This window comes from Grammomys surdaster, unplaced genomic scaffold, assembly GCF_004785775.1.
Source record: "Grammomys surdaster isolate TR1022 unplaced genomic scaffold, NIH_TR_1.0 191, whole genome shotgun sequence".
In the NCBI taxonomy this organism is placed as follows: domain Eukaryota; kingdom Metazoa; phylum Chordata; class Mammalia; order Rodentia; family Muridae; genus Grammomys; species Grammomys surdaster.
Genome location: NW_021604636.1, coordinates 6,344,145 through 6,363,269, shown reverse-complemented (window position 1 = coordinate 6,363,269; position 19,125 = coordinate 6,344,145). Strand labels below are relative to the sequence as shown.

At 41.0% G+C, this 19,125-nt stretch overlaps 1 protein-coding gene across 3 annotated transcripts in view; it reads right to left on the bottom strand.

Moving 5' to 3' along the window:
* The window catches only part of Rbms1 (RNA binding motif single stranded interacting protein 1), a 205,827-nt gene extending 191,717 nt beyond the window's left edge, over positions 1 to 14,110 (bottom strand). For 2 of the 3 annotated variants that reach the window (XM_028769202.1, XM_028769203.1), the window contains exon 1: positions 13,606 to 13,806. In XM_028769202.1, the coding sequence (XP_028625035.1) occupies positions 13,606 to 13,680 (75 nt within the window). In that variant the 5' untranslated portion in view covers positions 13,681 to 13,806. Of the gene's footprint in view, positions 1 to 13,605 lie in introns of all 3 variants that reach the window. The other variant, XM_028769206.1, reaches the window with a different exon arrangement.
* Between the last annotated feature and the right edge of the window lie 5,015 nt (positions 14,111 to 19,125).

Here is a 19,125-nt window from a genome sequence, read left to right as displayed (position 1 = left end):
TTACTCATATAGCTAACTAAAACAGATCCTGAAGCACGATGAAGTGTCTTCTTCCAACCAAACACCTTCTCTTGGAAGAAAACTAGAGACTATTATATAGTAGCTGCCTTAGGAAGAGGGTGGTTCCCTTTAAGAAGATGAGCAAGAAAATTTAAAGAAATAGAGGAAGGGTTAAATCAAATGGCCACTGGATTTATGGTGGTTGTGCACCGAGTGGGCAAAAGTGATAGCAGGAGATAGATTGAAGCACTTTGGAGTCTACCTATGCCAAGATGAAAACAAAAGCCCCTCAGGAATATGGGAAAAGGACCCAGAAACAAAACAAGGACACAGATAATCCAGAACCCACAGAGGACGAGGAGGTCCTTCTATAGGATGCCCAGCTACTCTGAAACCAGAGAGAGAATCAGATCTAGCCCAGAGCCTGGCTCTGGTAAAGCAGGAGAAACAGCCTACTGTAATCCTTCGACTGGTAGAAGGAAGTGGGATGGTCCAGCCAGTCTTCCCTGCAGGATGACCTCAGATCATCGGAACTGCTGATTCCTGTTGTCACCAGCTGGTGACTTGTACCATCCAACCTTGTGATTGGTTTCCTGGAGTGACTCCTGTGGCTCATGTGAGATCTCCCTGTTTCCTTCATGGCCAAGACGCTGAACAGTCATGTGAAATGAGACCCAGTCCCCCACTCTGGCCCTTCTTCCATCCTTACCCATTTCCCCTCTAGTCTCTCCACCCTGGACAGCCATCCTCATCTGTAAAAGGAGGGCTTGGACCAGATGATCCTCAAGTTCCTTCCAAGTCTAGCATTCTGTGGTTCTTGGATGTTATAAATTCCCAGAATCATAAATTTTAGAGTTGAAAGGAACTTCAGAAATCATCTATTTAACCACCCACTCAACCTCGGCCAACATAGCCAGAACTAATAAGCTTTGAAGGTTCCCCATAGTTGGTTTTGGCTGATTGAAGACAGCAATAATCAAAGCTTAAAACTTTACAAGGCAAGAAAAACATATATGTAAATTTTTGGAACATCTAAGAAAAGTTTTGAAGGAAAAGGAAGCCCAAAGAACAGCATGATGTCTTGTTCAGAAGTTACTATTGAATTAGGAAATCCCAGCCTTTGGTTTTACAATATCAGATGCATATTTTAAAAAATCTTAAGAGAGGTCAGAAAATTTGCCAAACCAAAGTCGTTAAATCAAATTTATTGCTATGTACATGCACACATACATACATACACACATACATACATACATACACACACATATGTACGTAAGGCATCACAGTACTTTCAGGACAAGATGAAACAATGCCTCTAAGAGAAAACAGAGCAGAAAGGAGAAGAATGTATTTTGGATGGGAGAAATGAACAATCTAGAAAGATGTCCTTTGTTCTCAAAGGGTAAGTGTCCATAGCAGACTGCTTTTCAAATTTAATTTAGACTCTGACAATAAAAGTCATTTACTCATTCTTCAAAGTAAGTATTCTTGTCACAGTTTCTGTCAACAGCTACCACACTATACATTTTAAAGAACTCAGACCATACAGTTAGTAAGCAAAACATTTAGAAGTAGCCTTCTGTTGCTCTGATTAATCACTCCAAGCAGGAATCTCAAGTGAAAAGACATCACACCTGCAGTTTGGAAGACTCAGAAATGTTTATTGATGGTTCTTCCATTTTTCCCAGATAGATTTCATATCATTTTACTTTTTAAACTTCTAGTATATTTCTTTTTGGAGGAGAACAGACAAAGTGATCCTGAAATCTGGAAGGAAATGTCAAAGACCTGGAATTGCTCAGCGTTACAATGTATACACGCACTGTATTGCTACAGTAATTGAGACAATGATCTTTGGGCACAAGACTAAATGTGGAATCAAGTAAGACTCCAGACGAAACCCCCACACACCAATGCGGTCACTTGACTTAAAAAGCAACACGGAAATTCACAAAGGGAAAACGTCTTTTCAACAAATGGTGCCGGTTCATTATGCACCCAGATGGGAAAAATCTTGAGCTTATACATATGATACACAGAAACTAATTAGAAATGGATTGCAGACCTGGACTTGGGGAACAAAGTACTTCTAAAGTAGGAAGCAGGAAACAAGCCCCGTGACCCCAAAGCAGCAGAGACTACCTTAAAAGACACCAAAGGCAATGGTCAGAAAAGACTCACAGATAAAACATCATTAAATGAGAAACTACACTCAGATGGCAGACAGACAGAATGGGAAAACCAAAAATTAGGGGCTACCCCATACATGCTTGATGAAAGACGGCTGCTAGAACATATTAAAAACCCCACAAGGCAATCCAAAGGTAGTGTGAAAACTAGGCGTATGCTAGGTGTATCACAGCCCAATAAAACTGCTATTTTAAAAAAGTGAATGGAAAGTCCTGAAGCAGAGTTTACAAGAGGACACCAACTGAGCAATGAGCTTTATGAAAAGCTAGACAAGGTGACACATGCTTGAACCCAGGTGCTCAAGACCATCCTAGACAATGGTGAAGAGGTAGACAAAGTGAAACAGCAGCAGAAGAGGAGGAGGAGGAGGAAGAAGAGGAGAAAAGAGAAGGAGGAGGAGTAAAGAAGGGAGGACTACTATCCAGCAGGATAGAGTAAAAAGGACAATAGCTAGTGTCAGTAAAGATGCAGTCAGTCAGCAGTCTTGCACTCTGTTGGCAGAAGTGGAATCTGTTAAAATCTACCAAAGCGGAACACACATATATCCCACAACCTGTAATTCCACTATTAGGGGCAATGCATTGAAGGCATGATATGAACAACAATAATTATAGCAATTTGATGCAAATAGCCCCAAACAGAAATAATCCAAACACCCATCAATAATAGGATAGATGAACACTATATAATCTGTGATAGATCTTTAAACCACCTCATGTACAATAACACTGAAGACTCAAACCAAAATGGTGAGGAACTAGAAAGGACAAACACAAGAGGAGATACATGGTCCGTTTCCATTTTTAGGAAGTATGTAAAGATAAGAGTAATCCTCAAAGTCAGAAGCTGGATGAATAGCTATGGGCAGTTAGTACAATGAGGCTGTTTTGGGGAGCTGGAAATGTTACATTGTCACTTAGGCATCTGTCCTGTGACTATATAAACTGACCCTTTAAAAGTTGTGTGTGTGTGTATAGATGTATATATGTATATAGATGTATATGTGTATGTCTCTCTCTCTCTCTCTCTCTCTCTCTCTCTCTCTATATATATATATATATGTATATATATATATGTATGTATATTACTGTACTGGAATATATTCTACCTGATTGCATACCTTTAACTAACTAAATATATAACCTCACTGTGTTGCATATGGTACAATATAGTATGTCTTCATTAAATACTCATACTTTTCAGGGTATAACGCAATGCCTGCACCATAGGTGTTAGTCCACCTTAATTCAATTGGTCAGGTAATTCCATGTATGGTATCTCAACTACATGGTTTTTATATAATATACCCGGGTTGTGGGAAAGAGCTCTAGTCTGTGGTCTGCTGTTCAATTCTCTGTGTATTAATTGATACATTTTCTTTAAATATGTGGCTTTATTTTCCCTCATAAAGGGAGAGACAGGGGCATTTGCATATTGAAAAGCAAAAACGACCCCCATTTGCTGGGTTTAACAAGATTCATATAAAAGAAGCAAAGAAACAGGAAACAAAGAGAGGAACTGCTGCACAGCCCTGGAAAGCAGATGTTCATTAGGGCCCAGACACAGATCACTATCACAGCGAACTTATCTCCATGTGACCCACAGCCCCAGTCAAATCAAATTCTGCAGCCTCAAAGGATGCGCTTTGGAACACCCAGTGCTGCTGAAACAATGCATCTGCATCTGCGAGAGACACAGAAGAGGATTCAGTGTTGCCCAACATCATCTCCAACACCCCCTTTTTTGTGTCTGTTAAAAACTGATCTCCTTCTTAAAAATAATAAAAAATAAATCCATGTATAAGATTTCTGCTTTTAACATTTAAATCTGGGGAACGGCTACTAAGGAAGGAAAATATTTAAAATAGGTAGAATTCTCTTGTAATTTTTGTTGAGTAAGTATTGAAATAGTTAAGAAATAGACAAGGTTACATGTGACTTTATGGTTGACTGTGGATTTAGAAAAAAATGTAAGCACCTGCCTTTTGACTGTGCATACTTAAGTTATAATCTCACTAAGAACACACATTTGTTATCAAAGTGGTTTTGAATATGCTAATTATATGTCTTTTTCAAATTATGACCTCACATCCAATGCGTCTATGATGCTTATGCATTAACAAATAAAACTGTATTTTATATTTCCACATAAAATTGGATTAAAAAAATCAGAAGAAAATGCCAATTCAAATGGACAACCATAGTTAGCAATTTCTTAGTCATGATCTGTAGCATTAAAAGGTAATAAAGACTTTTTTTAGACAAAATAAATGGGACACATTTGGTCCAGGATCTAGGCAGAGCAAGTGGGAACGGCTTCCCTGTGACATCACTGTGAATTTACCAGTGCACACAAGCCTGCCCGTGCTCAGCAGTCAGCACACAGAGGCTCAACTCTTAGTGTAGGAAGAAAAGCTGAGGATAGGGTGGGGAGAGGCAGGAAGGAAACACCTTCCCTGGCTAAGTCCTCCTACCATCCCCAACCTGCAGGACACTGGTTTGTCCAGCTCTTCACAATAGATGCTGGTCACTCTACAATCCACAAACAGAATCCCAAGGGGTCGGTCATCTTAAGCATGGACTAGTTAGTTCTTTTTTTCTCCTTTCAGGGTTAGATACTTCTTTGTTTTTTTCTAGAGGTTTATATTTTATGTGTATGAGTGCCCTGACTTTAGACACACCAGAGAGGGCATCATATCTCACCCATTACAGATAGCTGCGAGCCACCATGTGGCTGCTAGAATTTGAACTCAGAATCTCTGGAAGAGCAACCAGTGCTGTTAAGCACTGAGCCATTTCCCCAGCCCCAGGGTCAGATTCTTAATCTGTGCTCCATAAGGTAATTCTAGGTAAAAACTTAAAATAAGTAGAAATACATACTGTCTCAAGACGATGTAGGGTTCCCTGGAAGTTCTGAGCCCAGCATGAACCCAGATGAAAACAAAACTATCCATGAAACTAGAGAAATTAGATCCTTGGGGACTTGGTGTTTGTGTTTCCCTGTTACCAGCCAGGCCAGCTTTGCTTGACTTGGGCCTATGGGAACCAAAAGATGAAACAGAGGCTTTACATAAAGAACCAGTATGAGCTGGAGATGACAAGTACTATTGGTACCACCACTTGGGGCTACTTTTTTTTTTAAATTGTGAAGAAGTTAGCAAACCAGAGTTTATCTAGGTTAGTGTAGAACAATAAAAGTAGAGAGTGGAGAGCCAATGAGTGAGGAGGGCCCCAGGGGGTTGGCCACAGCTGGACACAGCTCCAGAGTCAACAGCTGCTTTGCAAATGACTTATTCATCTGATATCCTGAGCCACAAGGCTCGTCTCCTAGAAGCCCATTCCTCAGTTCAAAAGCTTAAAGCCTTATTTCAGAACTCTAAACCAAGTCATCTGCACTGAAGAAGGCCAAGATGTGCTCCAGGAATTCCAACTCTTAACACTCATCCTGTTCTCTGAGAAGCATCCCCTGGAGGGTATTTGGATTCTGTGATGGAAGTGGTATAGACCTTTCAGTGGTTTTATAATGTGTATCACTTCTATAAACTCATATGGGTTGGGTTCGAACTCTACCTTTAAGTATGACAATTTGTACAGGAAGTGAGCTTCTAGTTCTGGATCACCAACTGACAAGTGAACTGTGTGGAATAAACTGGTGAATAAGCTGGAGAGAAAGCTCAGTCAGGAAAGTACTTGGTACACTGACACAAGGACCCAAGTTTAATCCACAGAACACCAATAGAAAGCTGGGCATGGTGGCGAGCACTTGTAATCCCAGGGCTGGGGAGGGAGAGAACTGGGATTCTGTGAAATAAGCTCTTGCTTGCAGAGCTTGGAAACTAGTCCTTCAAGACCAGCGGAATGACTTAGGGCAGGCATCTATGAAATGATCTCAGTTTGTTGTGTAAAATCCCTTTGTCTAGGACCCAGGAGCTCCTACTGTGTAACACATGTCCAGGGAGCAGCCAGGGGAAGGATGGGTCCTGGATCCCATACAGAGTCAAGCAGAAAACCATATGACTCCTACAGCACTTGGTTCCATTTACAGAGGTGAATAACAGATCATCTAAAATGAAGTTAGATAATGACCCCATAAAATGGCTGTTCACAAAAGACCAGGAATAATTGTGAAAACAATTTCTCAACCATGCTAGCTAACACTGGATATCACCAGTGCCTATAATACAGGCAGAGATCTAGTTAGAAACATTTAGAACGCTAAATTTGTTTTCTTCCTTTTTCCATAAGTACGGCTAATGGGTTGGGAGAAATAAACATTGCTTTAAATAAAATATAACAATACAAATAACATTTCTGTATGCTCATTATGCCATCATTTAAAGATCACATTACCAGCCTGCCACCACACTAATAGGTTGGCTTAACAGCACATTTGTAAGCATAACACTGAAAATAATGTAAAATAAAGTAATTGAGTATGGAATTTTAAGGGACGGAGTTAACATAAAGTACAACAAAATCTAATTCTTTTAAAATTCGAAGCGACCTCTAGAGAATCACAAAGCAAAGGAACAAAATAAAATAAAGCTGATTATTAATTCAAGGAATTCCCATTCATTTATTTAAAGCCCAATTTCTTTCTGAAATCCTCAGATTAGTGGTAGCTTCTCATGGAACTCTACTTTTCCTCACAAAAATCCACATGAATTTTTAATCCCATATAGATCTCAGTACCTTCTTTGTCACTCAAACCATTGGCTGGAATGCCGGTGTCTAGCTGTGCTGTATTGTAACAATCCTTACACTGAGTCTATTCTGTCTTCCTGGTGTCTTACAGTGTGCTAGAATCAGGGAGCAGGCATTCCCCTCACTGACACATCCTACCTACCGTCAGAGGACAGACACAGGGTTCACTTAGAAGCACAATGGATGGCAATATGCAATTTACCAACAGGCAACCAGCTGAAAACGTAACCTAATTTCAGCACACATATATTAAGGCCACTGGTAGGACATCATGTACCAGATGACGATTTTGCATGCTTATGGTGCCAGTTAGCTGCATATTAACATGCAATCTCTCTTTGAGAACCCATATCTTTAGTCATTATCCAGAGGAGTCTCCTTCATTATCATCTTCTAAAATGACAGATACATCCATTTAAGAATTTGCTAAAAAGATAATGCAGAAGAGACAACAACTCCCACTATTCCAGATTTGCTGAACCAAGAGGTCAAAACATCAGTCTTTCCTTTTTGATTCCTTTTTTGTTGTTGTTGTTGTTTCTTTCTCATCATTTCAACATGCTTACCTTCCTGGGGATTGGTTGAAAAATTAAAATACCCGTATAAAGATGGTAAGGAGAATATCTACACCAAGCGGATATGAAGAATTAGATTTCAGATTATGTTTAGTTAGTTGTCGGCATGGCAATCAGACTTTGGTTACATTCATTGGCTGTTGGCATGGCTACCACAACCCCTCTCACTGGTCTCAGGCATGTTTAGCTTCCAATATGGCATCTGGGCATGTATCTGGCACATGTGGGTCTGAGAGGTCATTTTCTGTGTGTCACCTGCTGCAGCTCCCAGTTCTGCCACCTAAAGAATGTTTTCATGAAGGCCTGCCAAGTTCAGTTTCCACTATTTATTCGTTAAAATGAGATAGCAGAGGAACGAGAACACTTCAATCCACCCCGCACAGCATCCCTGAGTCCAATGTTCAACTTTTGAATATTTACCTTGACGTTCTACCAAATATTATGGTGCGACGTTTAAGTGACTGATGTCATTCTATGTTTGCATTTCAATAAGCTATCTTTCATTGAATAAGGCTCTTCCTTCAGGACAGCTTGATACATTCTCTGGTTGTTTCTATTTAACTATCACAATGAATGAGATTAAAAATAAAAACCCTATTCTTTGGATTCAAGAGCTGGATGGATAAGTGCCATGTTTAGGATTACATAGTGAGAACTATGACTCTTAACATTGTCAGCCTCAGTGTGTGTGTTAGTTGCTATTTACTAGATGAGCAGATTTTTTCTTTGCCAAGATTGAAATATACCCCCCAAAAGGAATTTTCTGTAAGATTAAGCAGAAAACATTCAAGCAGAGTTGGCAGAAGGGAGTAGCCCAATGGTAGACGTCTAGGTAGGCTGCTTTACCAACTCACTGTGTGGCATCTCCTTAAAGTACCACAGTGACATTTTTGCTAGCATCCATGTTCTTGACTGTAGATCTTTCAGACATACACCCAGGAGAGGGGGGGAGAGGAGAAGAAGGGAAGGAGGGAGGGATAGAGGGAGGGATGGAGGGAGGGAAGGAGAGAGGGAAGAAAAGAAAGGAGAGAGGGACACTTTGGGTTGTACAAATCATTGACCCATTAATATACAATTCTTTTTAGGGTTCTAACTAAATTCACAAATCATTTGGAAAATTTCACTAAAGGAAAAAGTATACGAAAATACAAAGCTCAATAAAACAGTATTCCTTTCCTTCCTTTTTTCTTTCTATTTTTTTTCGCATGAATAATACTAGTTCACCAGCAAGTATTTATTCAGCACCTACTGTTTTAGAAATCAGGGGCCTGGAACCAGGGAAGTCCTTGTGTCTTTGAGGACAGAACTCTAAAGGGATTGTGGCACTGTGCTTACAGAAAACAAACCTCGGTTAAACTCTGAGTGTCCAGGGCAAAACAAACTAGGTAAGGGATCACTCTTCCTCATGAGCAGGAACAAACTCTTAGCCATTCCCACCATTCCCATGGAACACTTAACTTCTCCGTTCTAGACAGACCTTTCTCATACATCTTTATTGGATAATGTGATACATTTTAAAAAAATGATTTGCTTCCATGGACATTATTTCTTAAGTAAAAAGAAAGGAAAGAAAAGAGGGATTCTCTATTTAGCTAAGAGATCTATAACTTAAACTTCTATTAGGTTATAACTTCATTTTTATAATAACTTTATTATTAGGCTGTAACTTTAGAGTTTCAGTAAACCGTTAGACAAATGGCAGTCACAGTACATATTAGTAAAGGTGCCCTAAAAATGTATTCCATGGACATTCTCTATATTTGAATTTAAATTCCACCTCAGCACTGCCAGATATTGGAGGAGTGTCTAGCGTAGTGATGCGCAAACACGTGCTCCTCCCTCACACATCTTCCCCTGTCTTTTCTAGCAGCCTAAAGTTTCCCTCTCAACCCAGAGCTAGTAAATATTTACATTCTGCAAAACTCTAAAGATACCTGAAAGAAAGGGTGCAACGATGTCGCTTTATGTTACAGCCTTACTTTTAACATTTCCGTAACCTTGATTCTTTGATGCCATGTCTAGACACTCAAAATATCCTACAAGGGAAATCAAGTTAGCACATCTGCGTGAAATGCTGCATTACTTCCGCTGATGTATTTAAGTGACCTTTCCTTACCTGGTAATGGCAGGCAAGTCTTAAGACTCATTCAAAGCACCCAAGGCTTGAGCCCTTGTACATCATATCTACCTAGTTACAGTTGCTACTTTTTTACCTAGAATCATGATCAATCTTGATTTCTAGAACAGTCAGATTGCTTGGCATAATATATATTGACTACAGATAAGTAACGGTTTAAAAGTCCAATGAAATGGTTAAGTGTATGAAAGAGGCTGAGGTCGGAACTGTTTGGTCCCTGCAGCCTTTATTAGTAGAATTCGAAACTGCTTTGTTATTTCTCAGATTTTGAACCTGAGTGTAGACATATCCTATGGTCTCTATTTTTACAAAAATCATCTTAAAATAAAATCATTTTCCTTCACCAGCAATCATCCCTTTAATACAAAACATTTCATTAGTACAGAAAACATATGCACAGACTGGAAGCTTCTGATATATTTTAGAAAACTGTAGACTAAAGATATATGAATAAAGATTATAAGTATCATGTTGCCTTCAATGGGTACAAATTATCCAGCAAGCAATATAAATTAAGGAAAACATATACTTCTCTTTCTTCCAAAGAGAAGGAGTGAATTTTGTGAAATCCTCATAAACATTTAAATATTTGCCTCAGCAGTAGTGTTATGCTCTGGTCTCTCTCACACACATCAACCATGATTCACTCCAGAGCTGCCCGTGCAGAAGTGAAATTCCTATAGCCACTGGCTAACAACTTGTACATAAAAATCTTCGAGTTAAAATGCTAATCAAAATTCCCTCCTTTCCTTCCTTTTCCCTTTCCTTCCTTTTCCCTTTCCTTTCTTTTCCTTTCTTTCTTTCTTTCTTTCTTTCTTTCTTTCTTTCTTTCCTTCTTTCTTTCTTTCTTTCTTTCTTTCTTTTTTCTTTTTTTGAACAGCAAAAACCTGTAGCACAAATCTAACTCTTCATGCTATCCAGTAAGTCATTTTAACATCTGGAATATTCTTTAGAACAATGTGTGCTTGTGTTTACAAAGTTACATCAAAGTTACTTCAGGCTGACTGCCAGGTGATAAGGTAGAAATAAGAGGACACTGACTGAGAAATAAAAACCAACAAAACAAAACCACCCCCATGGGGTAAAATGGGGTGCTCCAGTTCGGTGTTACTGTAGGCTGAGGCATGATGGACACTTTACATTTCACATCTGTCCAGGCCTGCTTTCTTTTCAGAAGCCTCACGTGAACCGGATGCTCTGTGTAGATGCTATTACCTTTTCTTTCTGTCAAACCATGATGTACAGTGATGTAGTTGTTGGCTCTAGATATTATTTTCTTGATTGCAAAATGAAGAATTGGGGCATTTTATGAGAGTGTCTTTTAAAATAAATTTGCCAAAACAGACTCTGATTGGATTAACAAGAGAAGCATTCGACACAGGCAACTTTTGAAAGTGTGTTAATAAAATTTGTTTTAAAGAACTTTTTAAAATTGGTATTGACCTAGTCCTCTGATGAAAAACATCAAATCCATCTATTCTTTCATGATCCAACAAAACCACTTCTACTTTAAAATCTCAGGTTAAAATACATTTTTAAATAACTAACCTACCACTCCTTAGTCTTTGCACAGCTTTCAAACAGAAGTTCACAACATCTGGAACTACCCAAACACATCAGTGTACTTTACAGAGAGTGACGTATTCTATTTCTGGAAGGTCAGAACACACACAGGCAAGCATTAGCACAGTAGACAACAGATTCTCAATGAGTTCATTAACTCTTCAGGTAAATTATGATTGTTATTAAACCAAAGTCAAATAAAGTCTCCATCTTTCTTAATAACTCACACCCACCTACCCTCTTACCAATGACTACAGGAAGGAGAAAAGGGGATGTGTGTCCCTGACTCTGACTCTGGTATCTAGAATCTGTATCCGGTCCCTTTGTATTTTTGGAGACACTCCTTTCTGAACTAATTATGACACCTTCACAATAGGGAGTTTAGATTTAATTACCAAACTTTTAAAACACCGAATTATATAGGTCAAGCGAGGACGCACCTATCTCCTGAAACAAAGGGATTCAGAGTAATAAGATTTCAAATTTCATAGGAGAAACAGCAAAATATGTTTGGAGACTGTCATTTACTGTAACACAAATCAATATTAAATGCTTTATGCAGGAAGCACACTTTCAGAAAATGGGCCCTAAAGCTTCCTGGGATCCAGCCCTAATTACTCCAGCAGGCTTTTGCCGTTTGTCTCTCTCTTCAATTATTTACAGGGAAAAAAAGCCAAATGGCATTGCATTAGCTGTATTAAACGCTATGTAGTTGGTTTCTAACTTACTAATGGTACATAAAAATTACTAAGGTAAATGTTTCATATAAACATGGCTCTCCCCCCCTTCTTCACCTGAATGTGTGTATTTATTATTCATGGAGTTAAGTGTTGAATAGGCTTGTCCTTCAGGTACCCAAATACTGCATAATTTAGATGAGTGCATCAAATATATAACACACCTAAAAGGTAGCACATTGATTACAAAATGTCTTTGAACAGCACACACACACACACACACACACACACACACACACACACAATATCTCCCTCAAGTTCTTAAAACAATGGCATGCCAACCACATGGAGATGAACCCTGGTGCTCTGGCAGTTGCTAGCACCTTACAGATCCCTGGTGATCAAAGGTAAGTAGCGAATCAGGAGAGCAGCAAGGAGGCCTTTGGGTGCTGGGAAATTGCTGGCCTCTGCTGACGAGTCCTTTTTACATGGACAAACACTGAGCTACGTTGTAGGGATGGGGCAACATGGACCACACACATTGAGAGGAAGAAAAAACGCTTTCAAGGTTGAAGCAGAGATTCTTGGTACCAGGTCAGCAATGACCATCTGCCAGCAAGCAATCTCCTAAAGAAAGTTCAAACACTACATCCATACCTGATTCTTTTGTGATCTAGAAGGACATGCTTGGTGTTAACAGCTGAAGGAGGCTGCTATACCCACTGTCACCTTCTGCCTTCCCTAATTGTGGCAGATGATTCCAGGACGGTAAGAGGCACTTTTCGTGAACCTTAATAATTTTTAAAATTAGCTTAGGAGACATCAAACTGTTGTAAAATTAGCATAGGCCCATTAACAAAGTACCCAGGGTCCCTGGAAAGCCAGCCACAATTCGACTGCCTACATGTCATCAGCGGTCCTTACCCAAGAGTGTGCCACTTTTGAGCAGGATTGGAAATCACTCTAGGGTAAACACGTAAGGCAGTTTAAAAAAAAAGAAAAAGAAAAGTAAATACAAAGTCACTTCTTTCTACGCATCGAAATCTGTCCATTGTCCCTCCCATGTAAAGGCTTCAGAGAAGATTAAAGGGGACATCAATGAATGCAGAGTGAACTTTGGCCACTTCTCTACCCAAAACACCAGCGTAAAAGTGGAAATCAGTAACCAGGTGAAGTGCCACACCGCACAAAGATCAGAGGCGAGGGGCGGGCGCACAGGGCCCGAGGCGGGGAGGAGACGGTCCTGGCCCCCTCCGGCCACATTCGACGCGCGCGCTGGAGCTGGAGGGTAGTCCTGCCGGGCGGGGCGGGGCGGGGCGGGGCGGGGGGCTGCGCGCCACTCACGGGGACCCCACAGTTACTGCCCGTAGGGCGAGGCCCTGGAGAGGTCTGAAAGCCGTGCCACCAGCAGGTCCCGCCGCTGGCCGCAAGCGTCGGCCCGCCGCCAACCCCCGGCTGGACGAGGGGGCGCCGCGAGGCCGCGAGACCCTTCCCTCCTCGCTGGCCAGGAAGGGGCCGGCGGTCCTTTCCTGTCTAGTCGCTCCCCCACCGCTACTCTCTGTAACCCGATCGCCGCGATCGGCTCCCCGGGAAGCCGCCGCCCCGCGCGCAGCCCAGCTCTGCCCAGGCCAGCGCTATAGTTAGCAACCCCAGCACTTGCGCCCGGAGGCGGCAGGGTCGCCGTGCGCCCCTCCCCAGCCTGAGCCAGCGTGCGCCTCCTCGGTCCCCTCCTTTGGCGACCCTTCCCCGTACCTCCTTACCTTGGCTTGCAGATACTGGGGGTAGTAATAGGTGGCGTACTGAGGGTACATCTGTTGTTTCCACACTTTGCCCATGAAGCTGGAAGGAAGCCTGCCGTGCAGGGTCGCCGACACTTTGGGTTTTCCAAGTCCCGATCTCTCCTGCCTCTCCCTTTCCGGAGGCGGCGGCGGCGGCTGCCTCGGCGGCTGCTGCTGCCACTGCTCCACCTCCCAACCGGGACCAGACGACGTCCTCCTCCTCCACCTCCTCCTTCTGCTCTTCCTCCTCCTCCTCCTTCTCCTCCTCCTCCTTCCAGGCAGACAGAAAGACACTGCAGAGCGCAGAGGACACCCCGGACAGGGCGCTCCCAAGGAGTTTCCTCTGGGAGCCCGACTGTGCCTGAGCTGCCAAGGGCTGGCGCTCTGGCCGCGCTGCGCTCCGGGAGCAGGCTGAGCCCAGCTAGGAGTGATCAATACAAGTGGAAAGTACGGCGGCGGCGGCGGCGGCTGCGCTCGGTGCCAGGCGGCATCTGGGGTGGGTGCGCCCGACAGCGAGAGGGGAGAGGGGCTGGCTGCCGAGGCCGCGGGGGAAGGGCGGCCGGGGGCGGGGCTTGGGCGCCGCCGAGCCCGGGACCCGCTGGAGGTGAGGGCTGACTTTCCACCACTCCTCACCTCCTAGGCTCTTAAGAGAACGCACAGAATCTCTGGGAGCGGCGATCGCTTTGTGTCCAGGGTGGGAGTAGGTTTGGTAGACCCTGCTTAAGAACTGTCGAGAAGGCACCTATAGCTTTCCCGAGTTTTTAATCTTCGTAAGTGGGGGAGGGAGGGAAAGGGGGAAAAAGGAAATCTGATTAATCTCTCACTTCCCCCAAATTCCCGGACGGGTGATTTTTTTTCTCCCCACAAAGGAAAATGCTTTAATGTCCAACCACAAAGCTGCAGCCAGGACACCTGGGTTCTGTTCCACCCACACACCAGGTCACAGCACTAATTTTCTAAGTGACCTTGGGAAGGTTAGTGTCCTTTGGTTTGGTTTTCCCAGATGTGAAACCATACTCTTTGCGTAGACACACACACACACACACACACACACACACACACACACCAAACTGGCGGGTCCTTCTAAGGGAAAGATGCCAAAAAGAGGAAGAATGTTATTAGAGGACACAATATAGACATCAGCTTCTCCCTGCCTTTTCTAATGCTGCCAGACAGTCTGTCAACTCCCACTCAGGAGCAAGGAAACTCCCTGAGTTTGGAATATTTTAAGGCCATTTTGAAAGTCACGCTGGCATATTGTTGCAGTGTGCTTCAGTGACACATAAAATCAATCTCCCTTTCTGTTTCTCTCCATCTCCTAATTGTCTCAGCTCTAGACAGCCCCAGACGAGCAGCGGTTCAGTTCACTACATAACTGGATATAATTTAATGGAGTTAATTGGTCCCTGAAGTTGCCTGCAGAAGACTTTTATATTCTAGCTCAAAAAGAGACAATACGAAATGTACAATAAGATGAGGAAGAAAATGTCCCTAAGTTGGTGTCCTTGCCCGGCTGATAAAAGACAAGGATAAAAACATTTATTGAACAGAACTCGGTTGCTTTGTTTTGTCTTCTTGGTGTTATTTTTTTCCAGCCAAACAGGGATGCTTGACTTTCTTCAGTAATCAGATCTTTATATGATTATATTTTAAGACAGGCTTTAAAAATGATAAAACAGTGAGCTGGAACCCTTATCTTTATATGATTTAGACAAGTTTCTAGGCCATACATTTTTTTTTGAAAAAAGTAAAATAGATGCAATTGTTGAACACGATTTGGACATGTCAGGAGGCAGCTCAGCACTTCCTCGTTCATCGATATGAAATCGCATAAGGAAATTAGATTTACTTAGTTTCTGTCACATGCTGGGCACTATGGAGATTAATGCCAACCTGCAGCTTAGAGTGGTCTAGTGTCTAACTAGGTGAGCTGAAAATGTTTCTCATATTGTTTCCATATGAGACCGCTTTGGTTTTTATGTAAAGAACTTGCTAACGTGCTGTGTTGGGGAACCCAGAGAGACTAGGAATAATGGTTTTGAAGGTGACTGACTGAAGTCATATAAGTTGAGAAAGAACTCAGTCTAGGTTTGAAAGACACAGGAAATTGCCAAAGTGGGATTGTTCTACTTACTATTTTTTTTCCTCCTGGATGATGGAAATCCAGTCCATTTTCTAAAGCCCAAAAGCAGACCCAGACGTATAGAGGTTTGATTTATGACTGAGCCAGTATTACAGGGCAGTGGGCAAAGAATGAACTTTTCAATAAATGATTCTGGGTCAATTGGCTATCCACATTGGAAAAAAAATAAAATAAGGGCCTGCCTCACAAATAGCAAAGATGGGGATTCCAGCTGCATTAAAGATTACACTCAAAAGGCCCAAATCGCAAAGCTGTTAGGGACAACAGGAGGTAGGCTACCTGACCCTCATGTGGGGGAAGATTAATAAGGGGAAAGAGTGTGAGATTATTGCAATACTTGGTTTGTAGAGTGAGCCAAGAAAGAACAAGAAAGTGAGTCCCAAAATCATTACTTTTACAAATAACTACAAAAGGTTAATATGCAGAACCAATACAGAAATCCTCCAGATCAACACGAAAAAGAGAAACAACTCAGTAGAATAAAAGGAATTTTTTTTTTCATTCACAAAGGGAGACCAACCCGCATGTGAAAAGATACTAACATTCAATTAGTAATATGGCAATTCCGATAAGGTAACATTTTACTCTTTGCCATGCTGGCAAAAAAAAAAAAATGTGAACAGGTGAAGGATGGAGAAGGAAATTCTTGAGTATTGATCAGAGTATTATCAGAAGCATGTGTTTGTACCGCCATCAATGCAGAGCATAGTTTGCCGTTGTGCAACTTTTTATATGCGTTATCCTACAAAGCAGGTGCAGACACAAACATATTAAAGAGTCTTCTATAGAAGCATCAGGAAATGTGCACAGGAATCTTTATACAGCACTAGAAATAATTCACATGTCCACCAACCATAGAATGCTTTAAAAGTCCTTGGTATACAGACACAAGGCGACACTACAACAGAAAAGGAAATGACCACCGCTGAAAGCATCAGCACACATCATTTCAAGTTTAATGCTGGGCAAAGAAACAAATCAAGGGACTGGAGAGTTGGTTTAGCAGTTAAGAATGTACACTGTTCTTTCAGAGGACCCAGATTTGGTTCCCAGGATCTAAGTTCTGGCTCCCAACCACCTGTAACTCTAACTCCAAGAGATGCACCGCCCGCCCTCGTCTGGCCTCCTCAGACTCCTGTTCTTATGTGTGCATACCCAAACAGAGACACAGACACACAGAGACATGCACATACTTACTTATAAAATCTACTTTAAAAGAAACTTTTAAAAAGTTTAAAAAGTTTTAAAAAGAAACAAGTCAACAATATGCAAGACATGATTCCGTTTTTATGAGCTTCAAAAGCAGAAGAAATAAACAGCATGTAAGAATAAGCATATGAATAATTTTTAAAGTATAAATGAAACATAGCTCATATAAACATAGAATTAAGAATAAGGATTCCCTCCATAGGAGCAGAAAGTTGGGAGTAAGCAGGAAGGGACCAAGGATGACTCTGGATTATAGATGTATAGGAATATATTTCAATATATTCTCTTTGAGTGGTTTATTGATTGTGTATGTATGTATACATATATATATAAACACACTCATATATATATATATGTGTATATATATATATATATATATATATGTATATATGCTTCATCTCACCCTAATACATTTTAAAACAAAAATCAGTTAAACATGATTGCTTCCAAATAAATGCAAAAATACAGACAGTAGAATAATGACCTTTCTTTTCTTAACTCCCTAGTTTCAATTCTATCATCTTCATCCTCTCTCTCTCTCTCTCTCTCTCTCTCTCTCTCTCTCTCTCTCACACACACACACACACACACAAACACACACACACCCCTACCTTATTTTTATTTTCCTAGAGTCATTAAAAAGAAAATCTCTAGTACCCTTTACCCAACAATATTATCTAATATTGCCACACCTAGTGAATTTAACCATACTTTGTTAGCATCAGTTGATTCCCAGTGTTTGCTCATTTTATTCCCATTGTCACAAATTTCTTTTTATACTTTGATTATTTAAATCTTAATGAGATGATGTTGCATATCAATTTGGTTTATGTGCTCCTGAGTGTCTTTCAACATCTAAAACCTCATCCCCACTCATTTTTAATTGGTAGTTTTTTGCTGAAGGATTTGGAATATTTGACCTATAGAATTTCCCACCTGTCTGACTGAAACACTGTAGCAGTATTTGAAGAGATGGTTAAGCTCTAAAAGTTTGACTAGATGCAGATTCACCTTGGGGTCAAAGAATACTTTTAAAGTGGTACTATCCAGGTTCAGGGTATGTACCGTGGGAGACAACCAAGGAGGTGATGATGTCTGTTTCATTCTTGGTGATGGTCTTAACATGTATCAGTGTGGTTGTTATCAGTCTGACTCATGTACTATACAGATACCCCATCAATCATTCACAGGCCAGTTTTAATATTTAGAAATTAAGCAAACACATTATTTCAGTAGGAGCTACAAACTTGGGGTTGTCTAATTTTAGCATTCTGCCTGTTACCTATTTGGAAAGTGTCTTTGGTGAAGTTTTTTTCTCCAACTCTTTGGTTAACATAAACAATTTTTCTTTCATTTGGCAAGCTCAGAATATTGTTTTGCTTCCATAGGAAACTCTAAAGGTTATCATTGTAAACATTTTGATTTCATGGGCTTTATACAGTTTGAGTTGCTTCAATCCTTTACATCATCACTTTTGTAGATGCTCAAACTGTCCCACCATTGATCAATGGGGGCCATTTGAATTAGCTGCTGCTCCTTTTTATCCGACCTGAATAGTCTTTTATAATTTTTTCTTTATTTTTTTATCATATTAAGGTTGTTCCATGGGGTTATGCAATTTTGATCATATTTTAAGGAATCATTTGTGATGGGTGTCATGCTTTGCTTTTAAAACTTTAAAACTTGAATTGCTTTTTAAAAGTTAATTTACAATAATAACAGTGTTTAAAGTATATTCTATGGGCTTACCACATCTGGAGCAAAGAGCTCGTGAAGACTTCCTGATGAAATCTGATGCCTACATGATTCCTTGAAGAAACCAAGCCATTGAGTGCTCTTCCCTGAGAAGGTTTTGTGCATACACCTTAGTCCATGTTGAAGAAGTGTTTTCTATGAGCAGGACATTGGAAGACAGTGGAACTGTTGTGTGCTTCATGAGACTTAGGGCTAAGGATAGTGACAGAGATAAGGTATTGACAAAGCACAGTTTAAAAAAAATCTATGAAGAGAGCGAAAGACTAATGGGAGAAGACTGGAAGCTAGGATAGGAATTTTAAGTCATGGAAGGAAAGTCCTGCTTGAGTGTGCAGTCAGCATGGGTCAGCAGAAAGGAGTTTATATGGGTGAAAAGTTAAAGGCTGTGTGTTTCT